This window comes from Aythya fuligula, chromosome 25 (assembly GCF_009819795.1).
Source record: "Aythya fuligula isolate bAytFul2 chromosome 25, bAytFul2.pri, whole genome shotgun sequence".
Taxonomy (NCBI): domain Eukaryota; kingdom Metazoa; phylum Chordata; class Aves; order Anseriformes; family Anatidae; genus Aythya; species Aythya fuligula.
In genome coordinates, this window is record NC_045583.1 from 5858712 (window position 1) to 5879211 (window position 20500).

General features: G+C 47.7%; 1 protein-coding gene across 1 annotated transcript; it reads right to left on the bottom strand.

The window, feature by feature from the left end:
• Window positions 1-2563: 2563 nt before the first annotated feature.
• LOC116498782 (cryptochrome-1-like) lies at window positions 2564-20158 on the bottom strand. Its single transcript, XM_032203197.1, has 10 exons — window positions 19746-20158; window positions 16686-16802; window positions 14828-14975; window positions 14365-14505; window positions 12443-12613; window positions 12139-12279; window positions 11466-11617; window positions 6273-6370; window positions 4613-4723; window positions 2564-3459 (listed from the first exon to the last, which is right to left on the bottom strand). The coding sequence occupies exons 1-10, from the start codon at window positions 20156-20158 to the stop codon at window positions 3362-3364; spliced, it is 1590 nt and encodes a 529-aa protein (XP_032059088.1). The 3' UTR covers window positions 2564-3361.
• Between the last annotated feature and the right edge of the window lie 342 nt (window positions 20159-20500).

Below are 20500 nucleotides of genomic sequence, written 5' to 3' on the forward strand. Positions count from 1 at the left end.
GAAGAGACTTCCATGATCATCTGGTCCAACCACCCCCTACTACCAATGTCACCCACTAAACCACGTCCCCAAGCACCACGTCCAACCTCTCCTTGAACACCCCAGGGATGGTGACTCCACCACCTCCCTGGACAACCCTTCCCAACGCCTGCCCACCCAGTCTGAGCAGAAATGGCTCCTCATTGCCCACCTGAACCTCCACAGCACAACTTGAGGCCATTCCCTCTGGTCCTGTCACTGGTTATCTGCGAGAAGAGGCCAACCCCCAGCTCCCCACAGCTTCCTTTCAGGCAGTTGCAGAGAGCAATGAAAAACAACAACAACAACAACAACAACAAAACTAAACACTAAAACTAAACAAAAAAAAGAAAAAACTAAACACTAAAGCTAGGAGTGTTTGTTCTTGCTTCTTTGTTTCAATAAAGACGTTGGAATGCAAATGCTTCAGCACCAAAAACACAGGACAAACTGGGTCAGTCACAACAATGTTCCCCATGCCCATTGACCGCATGCCTTAGGGATGACCTTGGTGAGGTGAGGCAGGGACCTGCCCTCTGCTGCCACTCCTTGCAAACCCAGGAGTGGGAAATTCCCACTCAGCACCACCTGGGGCTGGGTCCTCTGGGATTAGGTTCATGAGCCTCCTGTTTTCAGCACGAGTGGCTGCAGTCCTTCAAGCCAACCAGTAAAGCTGGTTGAACTGGTGAACAGCATTAGCAGGTGAAGGTTTCTTCAACAGCAAGGAAGGAGCTGGCTTATCAACACCCATAAGGCTAAAGCAGCTCTAAAAAAAACTCTGCCTCTGTTTTGGAAAGGTGCCCCTTGAAGCGGAAACCACCAGAGGCAATCGGATGACCTACTTTGGCCACCTACCCATGGCGTGATTCACCACAGCGTAGGTGCCTGCTTCCGCCAGCTGTGGTGCAAACCAAAGGAAATGAGCTAAGAAAAGATAACTTCAGCCCTAACTCACAACCCCTGAAACATAAGCCACCTAAAAGTTAAGCCTCAAGTAAGGAAAAGGGAGGAAGAAATATCACCTGGAAATGCAGAGCAGGTTTTCTGCATGTTGGAGAGGAATGAAGGAGCCCAGGGAGGGACAGGAGTGGCAAAAACTCTAGCAAGATCAATCACCATCAGGTTTAAGGCACCTCTCCCTACAGTAGTAACTGCACTGAAGATGACCTAAATTCAGACATTACCACTGCCAAGCTGCAGCACCTATGCCTAACCCCAGGCACAAACAGCAACGATACCACCACTCATCTCCATGCCATTTCCACACCTCAAAATCTGACCAATTCCACCTGCAAATACAGTTGACTCCAAGGTCAGGTTCCCAACAGCAGAGAAGATGCAAACAAATATTTTCTTTCAGCAAATCATTTTTACTGAGCAAATCTTTTTACTGTGAGGTCATAAGCTAGACCTTGGTCCTTCTGTTCCACAGGAGCTTCCTCATTGCTACTTTGCTACCCAGAAAGAGATGTCTTAGAGCTCAGCTGCCCTTGAAGTTTCCTGCTCAAGCTTCTACTCAGCTTCTTTACAGGCACAAAGCTGACTCCTTCCAGCCAAAAGACAGATCTTGCAGCTGCCTTGCAACAAAAGGAGTCCCAAAGAGGCCTTGAACCTCCATGGTTGGGAGTCTCTTCTAGGGAGGCCACCACTCTGGCTGCGTGCACATTCATGACCAATGAGCACCCAAAATCATCGCCTGCACTGCAATGTTAGACATGATACTGAACAGCGAAAGACCTTCAATGGCTGCTGACAGCTGTCTTTTGCTGCACCAGAGAGCTCCCAAGGCTGACAGTGAACCTTAGGTGGCAAAAAGCACCCCAAGGTAGAGTTGGTTTAGGTAACCACAACTCAACCCATTTAGGGCTTGAAGGCAATGACTATGTCTTAAAATGTGAGGCAGAAACCAGTTCTGCATTCCTGTGGCCACCTGCACAGGGCTATAATGCTTCAGACACTGATGCAATAAATCCCTTTGAGCACAGCAAAAAAATAAATAAAAAATTACAGATGCCGGGAAGACTCCAGAGCAGCAGTCATCTTGCCTAAGCAACAAGCACTACTTTGGCCTTCTTCCCCTCATCAAGGGTTTGGGTAACTGCCTTTCATGCCAATCATCCTTGCAGTCAGTAGGGTCTGCTGAAGAAGAGCATCCCAAGTATCATCTGCACCTCCAGGAGCTCAGTTCAGGCTTGGCACAGCAGGAGGACATGACCAGTCTCTCAAATCCATCTGACAGTCACTGTGATTGTAAATGCAGCAGGTGTCCTGCAGGTCATCAGCAGCACTGGAAGATGCTGCATAGGAGCAGTGTTTGGCCTCCTTCTGGTTCATGTGGTTCGTGTGCTGCTCCTGCACTGGGTCATGGGATGCCTTCAAAGCGAGGGAGTCTGGGCACACTGGATTGATGCAAGGGTTGTCTTGCTGTCAGAGTTCCAAAGAGGACAGATGGATGCCAATTGTCACAATAGATTGCTCTACAGACCTTACATTTTCATGTCAGAAATAGTTTTTATTTATTTTAAAAACAAAAGTAGTACCCACAGTGGTTAAAAGCCCATTTCACTCCTCTCACGTCCACTAAAACCCCAACCAATAACAAAGAAAACTGACTAATCCAGCCTTGTGAAACACAACGAGGCATTTCAAGGGATGGGTGAATTATGACATGCAGTATGTAATAGATATAATACCTATCCTACAGTTCTAGAGGAATTAGCCAGGAAGGACAGTTATGGTGAAGTTGTACATCAGCCTTAATCCACTGAGAAACTTTGCAATAATGCCTTTAAAATGCAGAAGTCTTATTTAAGTCCTAAGAACTACACACAATTTTACAATGGGCTACATTCTCCTGTATCTCCCCAGATGGGGGACTGCAAACAAAAACTGTACCTGAAATCCCTCAATCTCTGTCTATATAAGACAAGCAAATCTTGCTTTTAACATGAGTATGTGAACACACAGTGTACATATATTCCTAAACTGGCACATATCTGTCACATTGGAAAGACTAGTATTTACCGTTAAAACTATTTATACAGATGCATGAACATCAAATGGATTTGAACAATGCTAAAGCATTGTCCTGTCAAAATCACTTGAATTTACCTAACAGCTGCAACAAATGACTTCTAAGCCACTTACAGAAGAGACAACTTAATTTGAAATAGCTGTACTAACAAATACATTGAAGATGCAAAACTTTTGCTGGAGGTCACTTCACAATCAAGAAGCACCACTCACAGGGCAAAGTACTGAGTACAGTTTGTCCTGTTCACCTGGTCTCTGGCTCTCCCCTTTTGTCATTCTTCAGCACCCAGAGGATAATCCCCAGTGGTATCTAGGTTTGCTCTGTCATCCTGGCTGTTTTTGCCTTTGTTACATTTTCTTCAGAGTGATCACGCTTCAGCTTCATTTCCATTGGGTCATCTGTGTCATCTATGTCAAGAAGGAAAGAAAAATAAAAGTTTGCAGCCTTAATGACCTCAGTAGAACAAGAGCCAACAATGACAGTAACATGTGAAGTTACAAAGCATGCTAGAAAATACTTCTGTGTACAGGCAACAGGAGCAATACCAGAAGCAGGGAACTCTGGTTCCCAGACTTTGGCTTTCCACATTTCCAAGAATAATCTCAAGAACATTCACTCCCCTATGTCATCGGGTTGCAGGGGGAACTGTCAGCATAGCTGTATTTGAAAGGTACCAACGTGCAACCTCCTGGATACGTTAATAAGCACAGGACTGGAATAACTAATTCCATCTGACACTAGAAATTGATGTAGGAATACTTAAGACTCCCGTCAGCTGCTTCATGTTGGATTTTTGTACTACATATGCAGACTGCTATGGAATACTATTAAATACAAAGCACTGCTTCACTTTTCTTCTTGCAAATGATTCCTCTGAGGTTAAGAGCTCTTCACAGGCCCTAGGATTTCAATTTTAAGAGTACTGATGCTCTTAAGCAGTGGAACATCTCTTAAACGGTGGAACATCTGTGTAATTGGAAATAACTAATTCGGGCTGACCCAAAGTTGGAGTGCTCCAGCCTTATCCGATAACTACCAGAGTGTTATGCATGTGCTTCACCTATTTAGAAAACAAGGTCAAAAGGTAAATTTCTTAGATCAGCTCTCCAGGGCTTTTCTCTCATTCGTAGCCAGTGGGAACCTCAAATATTTCCTTCTATGAGGCAAGGCAGATCATGGTAAAAAGGACAAACTGTGATGCTCTTGTTCACAGAGGCATGGACAGCACTGCAAAGACTTCTATGTCTTGGAAATAAACCTGGCAAACCTGGGGGCCACTGGGGTGTTTGTGCAGACCTACAGAAGGCAAAGGTGGTCTGCTTTTGGGAAGGTGTTCCTCCAGCAGGCACAAGCAAGCTACCATCCTGCACAGGCAGGCAGAAGGGAAGGAGCTGCTCAGAGTTTGTGTGTGCCAGCAGGGGAAACATTTCAACAGTAACAGGAAGAACAGCACATGGTATTGGTAGCCAAGAGGACACCACACAGAACCAACCCCAAAGCCATCAGCAACAGGCTCTGTATCACAGCAAGCTGAACACACTGTGCTGCAGCACCTCTTACCTCTCGTGAGCTGGGCTGTTCTGTACTGTTCTTCTCTGACGTGTTTCATCAGCTGCAGGTTGTGATTGCTGGCTTCCTTGTGGTCCACCATTGGGAAGGGGTAGTCTTTACCTGGTAGAACAGACAGCTATGGGACTAAAAAGGACATTTCACTGGATTTGCACCAAAGCAAATTGTTGCAGGTCTTCCTAAAGTCAGCAGCATCTTAAACCATGTGATTTACCCTTTATAAGTGCCTATTTCTCTTCATGAACTCCAAGAGCCAGGGCCAACTATTTCCATTTAGAGATGAGACAGTAACAGACAAACCCTTATGTTGGATGCTCTGGGCCTTGGTTTCCTGTCTATTAACAGGGATGGCAGCCCTGCCCCATCTTTAAAGATGCATGAGAGTAAGTAAGTGTAAAAGTACAAGATGTTCAGATACTATTTACAGACAGCCAAGCATCTGAACAGATGTACAAGCAACAACTTCGAGTGATCCAATAGTCTTAGGATATAAAGTAGAGGCTAAAGCATGTACTCTGAGATCAGACTCCAGCAAAAACCTTTAAAGGAGAGCTGACAGAAGGCAGGCTGCTGGATGAATCGATTTTCAAAAGATAAATGTGTGATTTGCATTGGAAGTGTGACACTTCCATCTTATATAGTTGTATTGGGTTTACATGGCAAGGTTTTGGTAGCAGGGGACTGCAGGGGGTGCCTCTGTGAGAAGAGTCCAGAAGCTGCCCCATGTTAGATAAGGGCTAGCTCCAAAGGGACCCACTGCTGGCCAGAGCTGAGGCAATAAGTGATGTTGTTTGCACTTCTGTCAGTGCAGATTTAAGAAAGATGGGGGGAAAAAAATGCTGCACCACAGCATCTGGGAGAGGGAGGAGTGAGACCCAGCCCTGCAGCCCCCAAGGTAAGTGCAGAAGGAGGGCAGGAGGTGCTCCAGGCGTCAGAGCTGAAGTTCTCCTGTGGCTTGTGGAGAGGCCCCTGGTGGAGCAGGCTGTCCCCCTGCAGCCCATGGGGCCCATGGCAGAGCAAATCTCCACACGGCAGCTCATGGAGGAGCCCACACAGGAGCAGAGGATACGGGGGGATTTGGTAAAGGTGGGGAACCCAGCTTGGAGCAGTGTGCTCCTGATGGATGGACTCTGTGGTACAGACCCATATCTGGAGCAGATCTTGAAGAAGTGCTGCCTGTGGGCAGCCCCTGCAGTCTCAGCTCGAGAAGGACAGCATCCTGTGGGAGGGACCCCATGGGGAGCAGGGGCAGAGAGGGACCAAGAAGGAGCAAAAGAGAAGAAGTGCTATGGACTGACCGCCACTCCCATTCCCCTGTTCCCCTGCACTTCTCGGGGGGAGAATGTAGAAGAGGGTGCATGGCAGGAAGGTGTTTTTTGTTTGTTTTTAGTTTTTCACTGCTCTAGTTTGTTAGTAACAGGTAATAAATTACATTAATCTCCCTACGCTGAGTCTGTTTTGCCAGTGACGATAATTGTTGAGTGATCTCCCCCTCCTTATCTCAAAACTTGAGCCCTTTCCCTTTGAGGAGGAAGAGTGAAGGAGTGATTGTGGTGGATCTCTGCTGCTCAGCTGAGTAAAACCACCACACACATGTAATTATTTTTGACAATTTTCAGTAGCAAAATGCCTAGCAGGGTGTCCATATTACCTATGATACATCCTGCTTGCTTCTGCTCTTCTTCAGAGGCTGTCCAGGGCTCATAGATGTATTTGGAGGGAAAGTTCTTTAGGACAGGTAAGTATTTCCTATCAAAGAGTAATAATATAATGTTTTTATAATCCTGAAGGCAAATACTCGTACATTTAAGAGAAGTGTAATCCAACCTACACCAATGTTAATTTTAGGTGGTCGTATTGACGCTACAATCTACAGTTCCAATTTGTTTTGCACAAAATAACTGTTTCTGTGTTCTGAAACCTCTGTACAGTAACATCTTCCACAAGTTCACTTTACAGCAAGGAATAAAGGGATTGATTTAAACATTAATTCGGTCTTGACTTCATCCAAAGTATTTGTTTTTAACATTTTCCCTGATATTTTGTCTGAAATTTTACTAAATTAAAACAGCTAAGAAAATAATAATAAAAAAAAAATCTTACAGAATGGGAAAGTCATTTTCTGTGCAACTGTCAGGTACATCAGCATGAGCTTCACCATGACAAGGCACAGAGCTAGAAGGGACGCGAGGAAGAGGAGTGTGGTGCAATTGTCTAAAGTAACTCGGAAAATAAAACTAACATTCACATTTTAAAGAAAATGTGCAGCATTGAAGAGGCTTTCAAGGTAGGGCGTAGCTGCATTACCTGAGCGTTCCCTAAGCTTCCAACCTTAGATTCTATGGTGCTGGGGGAACCTGGTGTGCTAGCCCTAAGGAACAGTCTGGAGCGTAGAGTGGAGTGGAGACACCACAGCTAGGCTCTGTACCAGGTGGGGACTCTATTGTTCTTGTGCACACCAAGACCAATAAGCCGCACTTTTTGCTACTCTGAGCCAAGGGCCTGTCATGTTTTGACAAATGCTGTACCCTAATATACTTTTGCTCATCATAATACCATTATAATATCAAAACACACCTCTGTCTCAAAAGCTACCCGCCTCCAAGATGCGATAACCCCTTACTGAGGATGCGCTCTGAATTTCTCGGAGACTATTCCTTTAAACGGAGATGGGAGAACTTTTCACCAATCATAACTAAGATATGCTTGACTAGAGTCGCTCAAGCTCCACCTAAAAGATAGAAAATAATATAAATTGGCCTAAGAGAGAGGGGATGTCGGGGAAGATACCACCCCGAGGGAATACACAATCACAGAATCACAGAGTTGTCTAGGTTGGAAGAGACCTCAAGATCATTGAGTCCAACCTCTGGCCTAACACTAACAACTCCTCCACTAAACCATATCCCTATTAAACATCTAAACATCTTTTAAAGACCTCCAGGGATGGTGACTCCACCACTTCCCTGGGCAGCCCCTTCCAATGTCTAACAACCCTTTCGGTAAAGAAGTTCTTCCTAAGATCCAACCTAAAACTCCCCTGGTTCCACTTAAGCCCATTCCCCCTCGTCCTGTCACCAGGCACGTGGCAGAACAGACCAACCCCCACCTCGCTACAGCCTCCTTTAAGGTACCTGTAGAGAGCAATAAGGTCACCCCTGACCCTCCTCTTCTCCAGGCTGAACAAGCCCAGCTCCCTCAGCTGCTCCTCATAAGACTTGTTCTCCAGGCCCCTCACCAGCTTCGTTGCCCTTCTCTGGACTTGCTCGAGCACCTCCATGTCCTTCTTGTAGCGAGGGGCCCAAAACTGAACACAGTACTCGAGGTGCAGCCTCCCCAGAGCCGAGTACAGGGGGACAATCACTTCCCTAGCCCTGCTGGCCACACTGCTTCTTATGCAAGCCAGGATGCTGTTGGCCTTCTTAGCCACCTGAGCACACTGCTGGCTCGTATTCAGCCGACTATCCACCATCACTCCCAGGTCCTTCTCTGCCTGGCAGCTTTCCAACCACTCCTCTCCCAGCCTGTAGCTCTGCTTGGGGTTGTTGTGTCCCAGGTGCAGGACCCGGCACTTGGCCCTGTTGAACCTCATACAGTTGGCCTCAGTCCATCGGTCCACCCTTTCCAGATCCTCCTGCAGAGCCTTCCTACCCTCGAGCAGATTGATACACGCACCTAGCTTGGTGTCATCTGCAAACTTACTGAGGGTGCACTCAATCCCCTCTTCCAGATTATCAATAAAGATATTAAAGAGGACTGGCCCCAGTACTGAGCCCTGGGGAATGCCACTAGTGACCGGCCTCCAGCTGGATTTGACTCCATTCACCACGACTCTTTGGGCCCGGCTATCCAGACAGTTTTTAACCTAACAAAGCGTACGCCAGTCCAAGCCACAAGTAGTTTCTTGAGGAGAACGCTGTGGGAAACGGTGTCAAAAGCCTTACTGAAGTCAAGGTAGACCACATCCATGACCTTTCCCTCATCCACCAAGCGTGTCACTTTGTCATAGAAGGAGATCAGGTTCATCAAGCAGGACCTGCCTTTCATAAACCCATGCTGACTGGGCCTGATCGCCTGCTTGCCCTGTAAGTGCCGTGTGATGACACTCAAGATAATCTGCTCCATGAGTTTCCCTGACACTAAGGTCAAACTGACAGGCCTATAGTTCCTTGGGTCTGCCCTCTGGCCCTTCTTGTAGATGGGCACCACGTTTGCTAGCTGCCAGTCGACTGGGACCTTTCCCGATAGCCAGGACTGCTGATAAATGAGGGCAAGCAGCTTGGCCAGCTCCTCCACCAGTTCTCTCAGTATCCTCTGGTGGATCCCATCTGGCCCCATTGACTTGTGTACATCCAAGTGCCGTAGCAGTTCACCAACTATCTCCTGGTGGATTATGAGGGCCACATCCTGCTCCCCATCCCCTTCCACCAGCTCAGGGTACTGGATATCCAGAGAGCAATTGGTGTTGCCGCTAAAGACTGAGGCAAAGAAGGCATTAAGCACCTCCGCCTTTTCCTCATCTCTTGTAACTAAGTTTCCCCCCGCATCCAGTAAAGGATGGAGATTCTCCTTAGTCCTCCATTTTGCACTGATGTATTTGTAAAAACATATTTTGTTGTCTTTGACAGCAATAGCCAGATTGAGCTTCAGATGAGCTTTGGCCTTTCTAATTTTGTCCCTGTACTGCCTCGCAACATCCTTATAGTCCTCCCGAGTGGCCTGCCCTCTTTTCCACAAATTGTAAACACTCTTTTTTCTCCTAAACTCAAGCCACAATCCCAAGGACCTCCTGACCCCTGGGATCAGTCGACGGGCTGAGCCTCTCTTCCCCCCCAAATTGGGACACCTTTGGGTGAGATTTGAACACTTGATTATACCGTGTGTCTCCATAGAAACTTAGAAATCTCTAGAGAGTCTTTGTGCCTTTTAACGTGTTAATTTCCAGGCTGCACACCTGTGTCACCTGAGTATTTCATGCATGCTAGCTTGCTTTTGCAGACAGTCACTATCGCCGCAATCCAAAGACCCTGTGTACCTGTTGCTGTAATAAATTGCATTTGATTGCATTGTTTGTAGTCGTGACTGTTCTCATTTAACGTATAACCACCCTTACTCTAGTTGCGTTTTTGGTGAATCCATGACCGTGGTAGTTCAGTGCTCTGAATCCGACTAAACCTCTAACGGTTAATGCGTTATTGGTGAATCTGTGACTGTGATGGTTCAGTACCCTGAATCTGACCAGACCCATAACAGTTAATCAGCTACACCCCTTAACGTGACAAGGAGATGTGGGGAAAAGGAGCTGTTTCCACAGACATCAACACAGCTTGGTCCTATTGAAATCAGCTGTCACCCACTACTTTCCAGGAAAGCCAAGCAGAACCTTCACCAACAACAAGGAGGTAAAGGAAAATATCAGGACTACAGGTGTGCAATAGCACAAGTACAGTCTAGGACAGGTCAGACAGAAGCTTTATTAACTGTGGCCACAGTGAGAGAACATTCAGGCAGCATTTCCCCCTCTGTTCCCCTGTTCTCTGCCAAGTGGTTGCAGAGAACCCACTTATATGGTGTTTCAAAGAAACAGGTACAATAAGGAAAAACATTAAAATGTTAGCAAAGACAGGTGTGCATTCTTGGGAGAAACAGACTCCAGACAATCACTTCTATATCATAAAAATCATAAACGTTGGAAAATACCTCCAAGATCACCTGGTCCAACTACCCCCTACCACCAGCACCCACTAAACCATATCCCCAAGCACCAGCCCCAACCTTTCCTTGAACACCCCCTGGGACAGTGACTCCACTACCTCCCTGGGCTACCCGTCCCAACGCCTTCCCGCTCTGTCTGAGCAGAAATGGCTCCTCATTGCCCACCTCAATCTCCCCTGGCACAACTTGAGGCCATTCCCTCTAATCCTATCACAGGTTACCTGCGAGAAGAGGCCAACCCCCAGCTCCCCACAGCTTCCTTTCAGGGAGCTGCAGAGAGCAATGAGGTCTCCCCTGAGCCTCCCCTTCTCCAGACCAAACACCCCCAGTTCCCTCAGCTGCTCCTCAGAGGACTTGTGTCCCAGGCCCTTCACCAGTTTTACCATGACATATATGTTAATAAGGGTAAGTACACATGCCTGAGGGAGATGAACTCCTTAAGTAGCTTGTTAACTGCCACAACTGACCAAATGGAGTGATGGCTCTTGGTGGAACACAACCTGTGTTATTTTAGCTCAGAAGTAGGGTTAGAGACTATCACAGACTGTTAGCTTTTAGTCAAAAGGAGTGTTCCTTCTGTTAGGATAAAATTCTTAGCCAGACCTCCCAAATCTTAAATATTAATCATACTGCCATCACAGATGTAACTGCAAAAGTGTCTGATACAGCACGCTACCAACAGAGCTGTTGCTTCCCAAACAGACCAGAGAGAAAAATGAGACTTTGAAGCAAATGGCACATGCTCAAAGTAGAATGGGAAATAAAACTTGGGTGTCCAAAGTTATTCAGACTGCACACAAAACAATGAAACACAGCACAGACTGGAGGGGGAGAGCTGTGAGATGTTTTACAGAACATCTCTATTACTCCTTCAGAAAGAGAAGTCATCCCAGTGACTGGACACTGCTGGAGCCTACGGGTGCTCACAGGTCAACACAGTTCCATACTCGATCATCTCCTGTGCAACCACAAGTACATCTCTGCCTTTCTGTGCCATAGTTTTCTAGTCTGCTAAACACATCACTGCTACAAGCCCTGTTTCACAGGGGCACGTGCTTTATGAAGACTGAGTTCTCCAGCTGCTGCTGCCAGGGGAGCCAGGGAAGCACCAGGCCGTGCATCGCCCTACCTTATGTACTGCCCCTCAGGGTCCGTGCGCTTCCCAAAGCGGACAGGGCAGAAGATACGTGTGTACTGGTGGAAGAACGCGCTGGCCGACAGCCACATCCAGTTCCCTGCGTTGATGCTGTAGTCAGCATCTAAAAGCAGCTCTTCAAACACCTGCATTTTGATGACAGGAAAAGAGAGAAACACCCCTGAAATGGCTGCCTGCATTGCAAAACCAAAACAGCACAACAGGCTGGGAGATAAAGGATGAAGCTGGCTGTTAGAAGCACAGCACTGTTCTGGTCCAGGATACCCTTTGCACATTAGTCTCCAGTAAGACAGTTTGCCAGAAGGAAGCTAGAGCGAAACCCCATGAGAGAGCAACTCAAAGCCTAAAGGTCTGGCTTTGAAGACTGCTGCAAACTGGGAAGGTCTCCAATATCATCATCATCATCCAAAATCATCAGATCTTGGGGATGGGAATGACTTTTCACCACTGTACACTACACAGCAGGGCTCAGACTCAAGCAGAAGACAATGAGATTTTATAAACCATGAGATTTCTATGGAGGCTCAGTAATAAAGCACTGTTCTCCAGAGCCATCTCCATGCTCGTATTTTGCAGAGCTTTCTGAAGATCAGCCAGAACAGAGAAGCACCAAATAAAAACAGAAAAATTAAAACCAGAAGTCAACCTTCATGCCCTCTTCCCAGCTGATCCAAAGGTCCCCCCGTGTCAGGAAGCAGGCAGCAGCGTGCCGGGCAAGGTGATGGATCCAGCCCTCCTGGCGCAGCTGGGTCATAATCGCATCGATCCAAGGGAAGCCTGTCTGTGCCTGAGGCAGAAAGAAAAATCAGCCCTCTAGCACTGTGCTTCATTGCACTTGTGTCCTACACACTGCTATAAACTCCTCCTCAAATAGCCAGCAGGGAGCAGTCCTGGGGCCATTGAAAAAGTCTAGGCTGAAACACAGCAGTTGTGGAAATGCATCTTGTTACCGTTTTCCATTTGTGGAGCCTCTCTGCATCCTCATACCAACTGATCTGAAGGCAGATGGGGTTCCCAGCCATTTTGGTGAAGTTTGGTGTCGCTGATGCTACTGTATAGAAGAACTCCCTCCACAGAAGCTGCCCTTGGAGTGACACTGGGGGCAGGGAGTGATGCTTGGCCTGCAAAAGACAGAAGTTCAAAGCTTCAGTTCATACGTACCATCATGTTTTCACTCATTTTGTGAGGTCCATAAAATAAAAATTAATCTAACTATACAACTGGCTTTGATGCAGTTTACCACAAAAGCCAATGAAATCAAAGATCTGAAACACTTTTTTTGCACCAGAGCAGAGAAAGCTGAACTCTGTAAGACCCTACATTAGCTTGAATTCATGGAGTCACAGAATGGTTTGGGTTGGAAGGGACCCACCATGGGCAGGGACAACTTCCACTAGACCAGGTTTCTCAAAGTCTCATCCAGCCTGGCCTTGAACAGTCCCAGGGACAGGGCATCCACAGCTTCTCTGGACAGCCTGTGTCAGTGTCTCACCACACTCCAAGTAAATAATTGCTTCCTTATATCCAATCTAAACATACTGTCTTTTAGTTTAAAGCCATTCCCCCTTATCCTGTCGCTACACTCCCTGACAAAATGTCCCTCCCCAGCTTTCCTACAGCCCCCTTTAGGTAGTGGAATGTCACTGTAAGGTCTCCCTGGAGCCTTCTCTTCTGAGGCTGCACAACTCCAACCCTCTCGGCCTGACTCCATAGGAGAGGTGCTCCAGCCCCTCATCATCTTTTTGACATCCTCTAGACTTGTTCTATAGGTCCATGTCCTTCTTGTGCTGGGGGCCCCAGAGCTGAAAGCAGGACTCCAGGTGAGGTTCCACGAGAGCAGAGCAGAGGGGGAGAATCCACTTCCTTACCCTGCAGGCCACACTGCTTTTGATGCAAGGTATGGCTGGCTTTCTGGGCTGCAAGCGCGTGTTGCTGGCTCATGCTGAGCTTCTCGTCAACCAACACCCCCAGGTCCTTCTCCTCAGGGCTGCTTTCAATCCATTCTCCACCCAGCCTGTATTTGTGCTTGGGATTCCCAGGCCTAGATGCAGGCCCTTGCACTTGGCCTTGTTGAACCTGATGAGGTTTGCCTAGCCCCACCTCTCAGTCCTGTCCAGGTCTCTCTGGATGGCATCCCTTCCCTCCAGTGTATTGACCACACCATGCAGCTTGGTCTCCTCAGCAAACTTGCTGAGGGTGCACTGTCCATGTCACAAAGATGTTAAATGGCACTGGTCCCAATACTGACCTCTGTAGGACACCACTTGTCACTGGTCTCCACCTGGACATGAGCTGTTGACCACAACTCTTTGAGTGTGACCATCCAGCTGATTCCTTACTCACTGAGTGGTCCATCCACCAAATTCACATCTCTCCGATTTAGAGACAAGGATGCTGTGTGGGACGCTGTCAAAAGCTCTGCACAAGTCCAGTTAGGTGATGTCATTTGCTCTTCCCCTATCCACCACTGTTTAATCCCATCATAGAAGACCACCAGATTTGTCAGGCAGAATTCTCTCAATTTACCTTCAAAAATGGTATCACATGGGGATTTCTTAAAATAAACATACATTTACCAACATATTAACTGCCCAGCTAGCTGAATGCAGGTAGCTCAGCCATGTCTCAGATAGACTCTAAGCAGGAGGTTCAGGATACATTTTCCTGGATTGGTTTCAGCCATAGTTTTTCTTAAGAAACAAGTTTTCAGAACCTGGTTTTGGCTTACGCTGTAATCAAAACTTACCTAAGATGAAAATAGATACTTTCTAAAAACAAAACTGCTTGAGCAGGCTAAACTGCTCAAAAACTTCACTTAAAAACCAGGCCTGGTTAGATTTGCTGGACTATGACCATTTTTTTTTTCCCTTACCTGAGCATAAATGTTTGACAACCTATAAAAAAAGGTGCGAACTGACACACAGCCCATGCTGAAATAGGGACTCAGGCCTGTGGTGCTTGGAAGCAGTGAATTTGGTATTGTTCTTGGTTTAGTAAAACTTGCCACCCAGCCCTAAAATGAAAACAGAAATCAAGGGTTAGGCAGTACAAGGTGACATGTGTCCAGCTAATGGAACAAGGAAAAGCTCTTGGCAACTGGCTTCTGCCTGTTCAACATCCCACTGCAATACCCCCACAAATACTGCCATCCAGGATAGCAACATCTTAAGATCAGTCTGCCTGGAGGGGAAATCCTCAGCAAGAGCTGGAACAGAACTTCTCAGCTGAGCGGTTTCTTGAGGTCCAGAGACAACCACACACAAAAGGAGGGAGGACAGCACTGACCTCAGCCCACCCACAGCCACCGGCATCACCCACATTAAATCAAGACTGACCTGGTCAGCCAGGTGTTGCTCCAGGCGTTGCAGCCCTTCGGTCTCCCCTCCTCTCCAGGGGGAGATGCTCTCAGGGGGGATCTTCAAATCCGCGGGGAGAGGCACCCTGTAACACTCAGCCAGCTCCAGGTCAGGGGGCTTACACCTCCTATTGCGAGAGACAGGCCTCTTTCAGAGAGGGAACTGGAGCCAGAAGAGGGTGGAAGACCTCTGCTCATTTCATACACCAAGATCTCCTCTGTTGCAGCACAAGGGAACAAAAACACAGCCAGAAACCCCAGGCTCTACTCCTTAGGGAAGGAAAATCTCATCCTGAAACTGCTCCAGGTAGTTCCAGTCTGAACTCAGTCTGAACTGGGGGAAGAGGCTCAGACCCACCAAGTGACAATGCTCAGAGCAGCCAGCTGTGACCACAGCTCAGACCTCCCTCTTGTTTGGCATCTGCTACATAAGGCTTGGAGGCACCTCCTCTCCTGCAGCCTCCCCGGCTGCCTCATCCATCTCTGGGAGGGAGCTAGGAGCCTCCTCAGACTCTAAATTTAACTGGGGTCACTGGCACTGCCTCCAAAGGCCCCTCCATGCCTCTGGGGAGAGGTTGCTCTGGGAGGTTTCATAGGGAAGGACACAGAGCAGCTCTCTGGGCCACCTCCTCAGCTGCTTCTTCCTAAACAAGGGGCTAGGATGCCCTGAGCAGTCTCATAAGGACACCCCGAGGAGTCACACTCCTCTTGTGTGGCCTCAGCTGTTGAGGTTGTTCCAAGGCCTCCGACCCCCACAAGGCTGGAATAGCACCAGGGTATGACATGTGTCCACCCCAACCCCTACCCCATCCCACTATAAAACACAAACAAAGCTGCTTAGGGAAGTATCAGTGGTATGCAGACTTCCCAGCAAAACCCTGAATGAGGTCAGAGATGGAGAGAGATGTTCCCACTCACCTGGAAACACTGAGCTCTGCTCTGTTGCAAACACCTACAGCAGAAGGAGCCAGTGCAGCTCTCAGAGCACTGGCACAACACAGGCCTGCTGGGAAGCATGTGAACTACTTATCGTTCATCATCAATTAAAAAGATGTGTAAATAAACAAGTTATAGGGGGAGGGGGGGGAAGGGGAGGAAGCACTGTGAGAAAAGCCCTAGGAACTGGTTCATCCCAATACTTACATAGGTCTCATCACTGGGGTGTATGGGGACAACATTCAGTAATTAATGGGATTCCCCAAGATGGAAGAACTAAGCCTAGGTTACTAACACAGAGCTGAGGTCACACAGGAGGTGCCCGACAAGTCCCAAGTATCTGCAGTCCCATCCCAAGTGGCCAGACCTCCCCTACCCCAATCTTAACTCCCTTTGGACCACTAACCTCTATGAGGCAGAGCTAAACATAAGACATCCATGACTCTGAGCTTCTCAAGTCCTGGGAGACACGAGCTTGGTCCCTCCTTCCCATACAACAGAGGGGAGGAAAGAAAAGTTTTGAAGCCAGAAGGGAACATTATGGTTGTTCCACTGGATTTCTTGCATAAACATGCTATAGTGGTTCATCCAATTCCCCCCTTGAATCTTGGTTTGTAAGGAAGCTAGAGCATGTCTTTGAGAAAGAGACCTGCAGTTCCTTAGTCACTCCTCTGCTAACCTTTTACATACATTCAAAGGTTGTCTCAACGTGTCTTGCAAAAGCTTAAAGCCTTTGGACTGTGCCACCTCTTATCTGCATCCCCTCTGCATACAGTCTGTAGCCCTCCATGCACAGAGGTAACAAAACAGTGCCCATAGCACCCTGGTATCACTTGACCTTGGCTGTTCTTTTGGGCAGACAGAAAGGACCTGCAATTTCTTGCCGCCTAGGCGTTACTTACTGGAAGTCTTCAGCTGTAAGGTTTCGGACGGGCACCTCAGGGTCCCCAAGAAGAGACAGAATGTGAAGGAACCTCTTGTATGTTAATGGGGGAGTCCCATCATTCAGGTCCAAAATCCTAAATAAAATAAGGTCAGTTTTCACCACAGTATAAATGAAGAAGGAAACTGGAGCTGCAAGTGAATAGGAATCACAGAATCATCTAGGTCGGAAGAGACCTTCAAGATCACCTAGTCCAACCCCTGACATAGCACTAACAAGTCCTTCACTAAACCATATCCCTAAGCTCTACATCTAAACGTCTTTTAAAGACTGCCAGGGATGGTGACTCCACCACTTCTCTGGGCAGCCCACTCCAATGCCTCACAACCCTTTCAGTAAAGAAGTTTCTCCTTACATCCAACCTAAAACAACCCTGGCACAACTTTAGCCCATTCCCCCATGTCCTGTCTCCAAGCACGTGGGAGAACAGACCAACCCCCACCTTGCTACAGCCTCCTTTAACGTACTTATAAAGAGTGATAAGGTCGCCCCTAAGCCTCCCCTTCTCCAGGCTGAACAAGCCCAGCTCCATCAGCTGCTCCTCATAAGACTTGTTCTCCAGACCCCTCACCAGCTTTGTTGCCCCTCTCTGGACTCTCTCAAGCACCTCCATGTCCTTCTTGTAGCGAGGGGCCCAAAACTGAACACAGTACTCGAGGTGCAGCCTCCCCAGAGCCGAGTACAGGGGGCCAATCACTTCCCTAGCCCTGCTGGCCACGCTGCTTCTTATGCAAGCCAGGATCCTGTTGGCCTTCTTGGCTACCAGAGCACACTGCTGGCTCAAATTCAGCCGACTATCCACCATCACTCCCAGGTCCTTCTCTGCCTGGCAGCTCTCCAACCACTCATCTCCCAGCCTGTAGCTCTGTTTGGGGTTGTTGTGCCCCAGGTGCAGGACCCGGCACTTGGCCTTGTTGAACTTCATGCAGTTGACCTCAGCCCCATCAGTGCAGCCTTTCCAGATCCTCCTGCAGAGCCTTCCTACCCTCAAGCAGATCAACACACGCACCTAGCTTGGTGTCATCTGCAAACTTACTGAGGGTGCACTCGATCCCCTCTTCCAGATCATCGATGAAGATATTAAAGAGGACTGGCCCCAGCACTGAGCCCTGGGGAATGCCACTAGTGACCAGCCTCCAGCTGGATTTGACTCCATTCACCACGACTCTTTGGACCCGGCTATCCAGTTTTTAACCTAACAAAGCGTATGCCAGTCCAAGCCACAAGTAGTTTCTTGAGGAGAACGCTGTGGGAAACGGTGTCAAAAGCCTTACTGGAGTCAAGGTAAACCACATCCATGACCTTTCCCTCATCCACCAAGCGTGTCACTTTGTCATAGAAGGAGATCAGGTTCATCAAGCAGGACCTGCCTTTCATAAACCCATGCTGACTGGGCCTGATCGCCTGCTTGCCCTGTAAGTGCCGTGTGATGACACTCAAGATAATCTGCTCCATGAGTTCCCCTGGCACTGAGGTCAAACTGACAGGCCTATAGTTCCTCAGGTCTACCCTCTGGCCCTTCTTGTAGATGGGCACCACGTTTGCTAGCCACCAGTTGACTGGGACCTCCCCCAACAGCCAGGACTGCTGATAAATGAGGGAAAGCGGCTTGGCCAGCTCCTCCACCAGTTCTCTCAGTATCCTCTGGTGGATCCCATCTGGCCCCATCAACTTGTGTACATCCAAGTGCTGTAGCAGGTTGCCAGCTATTTCCTGGTGGATTATGAGGGCCATATTCTGCACCCCATCCCCTTCCACCAGCTTAGGGTGCTGGGTATCCAGAGAACAACTGGTGTTGCCACTAAAGACTGAGGCAAAGAAGGCATTAAGCACCTCCGCCTTTTCCTCATCTCTTGTAACTAAGTTTCCCCCCGCATCCAGTAAAGGATGGAGATTCTCCTTAGTCCTCCTTTTTGTGTTGATGTATTCATAAGAACATTTTCTGTTGTCTTTGACAGCAGTAGCCAGATTGAGCTCCAGATGAGCTTTGGCCTTTCTAATTTTGTCCCTGCACTGCCTCGCAACATCCTTATAGTCCCCCTGAGTGGCCTGCCCTCTTTTCCAAAGATTATAAACCCTCTTTTTTTCTCCTAAACTCAAGCCATAACTCTGTTCAGCCAAGGAAGGTGACAGCACAGGCTGGAAAAGCACCAGTTTGCAGGGCTGACTGTGGAAGTTACAGATTTTACAAGTAAAACTTCCCTGGGTGAACATCTAGCCATCCTGAGAGCAGGTTCTCGGGACTTGAGAGAGCAAAATTGAAACCAGGATGCCAGCCACAGCTTCAGCTAGTGTAGTTCCAGACTGCCAGACACAGCTAGGACAGCAGCCGGCAAGGTGCTGGTCACCTCTGGGGCTTCCAGAGACAGTCAGACCACAAAAAAACAGGTTCAGGACTGTAAAGAACTCTTCCCTGCCAGCAACCACCTATACAGACCGATGGCTTGAATTTAAGATGGCAAGTCACATACATCAACTCGTTCACACAAATGTAGGGTTTTTCAGGAGCAGAGCGTTAAGGCTGTTTTAACTGCTAATGATTTCCTCCCTATTATTATTAATTTAAATACCTGCAGTCATTCAGCTCTGAATAACTGCTTGGATCCAAGACACCATTGAAAGTTGACTAGAAAGATTTAAAAAAAAAAAAAAAAAAAAAAAAAAGAACATAAGAATGTTAAGTCCTATTAAATGTGTTAAAGAATTTCTCCGTCTGTGTAAAAGAGTAGCTAGCGTAATGGCTTAAAGTGAATTAAACTGCCCAAAGGGAAAAAAATAAACTCTTTAGGCTCTAACTACAGCCCAACATCCTAACACCTGTGCAACCCACCAAAATTTCTTCTATTGCTTCCAGTAAACCAACACAAAAATTCTCCAGCAAGCAGTGCCACTATCTCAAATAGTCCAATTTTCTGAAAAGGAAAAGGATCCAGAAGGACCAAAGTACTTGACTTTTTCTCCCTGATGCTTGCTAAACCCTCCTGGAGACACCTCACTGGTCTTTAAGGCAATCACATACCGTTTGGTGTCATAAAGGCTGTGGCCCACCACAGAAAGCACCTCAAACCCCAGCTCTTCTCCCAGACACCGTATGTTGGCTTCCATCTCCTTGTAAAATGGCTCCATCTCCGCATCCAGAGTCACTTGTGTGATGTTCCACTTCTGGACGTGATCTCTAAGAATGGGCTCATACTCTCCTTGAATAACCAGCAAGTGAGAGCCCAGCCGACTTAAGTTTTTCTGCAAATTTTCCAGGGACTGCAGCAGAAAGTGCCATCGCAGGGCTCCTATGTGCATCACGGACGTCATGAACTTTCTGTCGAGGATGTAGACAGGGTAGACAACCTCTGAGGACTCAAGCGCAGCCAGCAGCGCTGGGTGGTCGTGCAGCCGCAGCCCCTTCCGGAAGAGATGGATGGTGCGGTGTGGCATCCTGGCTGCTCTCAGACCTGTTAGAAGAGGAAAAAAGCTGTTGGCTTTGAGGATATAACATCCCTATTAAGGAACAAGGCCAATTAATACTAGAAATAGAGCTCCAAACATGGCTCAGCTCTTTTTGTCACAAATCTTTGCTTTTTTTAATGAGCTTTCACAGGCTAGAAGAGCAGAGACAGGACCAAACCACTCCTCACTGTGCTAGGTCCCACCATTTGGCAGCTGCTTTAGCACCTAGCTCCACAGAGAACGGCTGCTTCCCCAAAAGAGTCACTCAAGTCCTCAAATTAAATTCCTAAATTAAATTATATCCCAACAGTGCTCACCAGAAGGAAGGAA

Bases quoted from the DNA above. Each gene is read 5' to 3' on its own strand.
- LOC116498782 (XM_032203197.1), bottom strand. From the start codon at position 20,158: ATGCCACACCGCACCATCCATCTCTTCCGGAAGGGGCTGCGGCTGCAC. The intron at 14,506-14,827 runs GTCAGTCTTGAT...TTTTCATTTTAG, and splicing joins AGCAACACCTGGCTGACCAG to GGCTGGGTGGCAAGTTTTAC. The intron at 12,280-12,442 runs GTAACAAGATGC...TTTCTGCCTCAG, and splicing joins GGCTCCACAAATGGAAAACG to GCACAGACAGGCTTCCCTTG.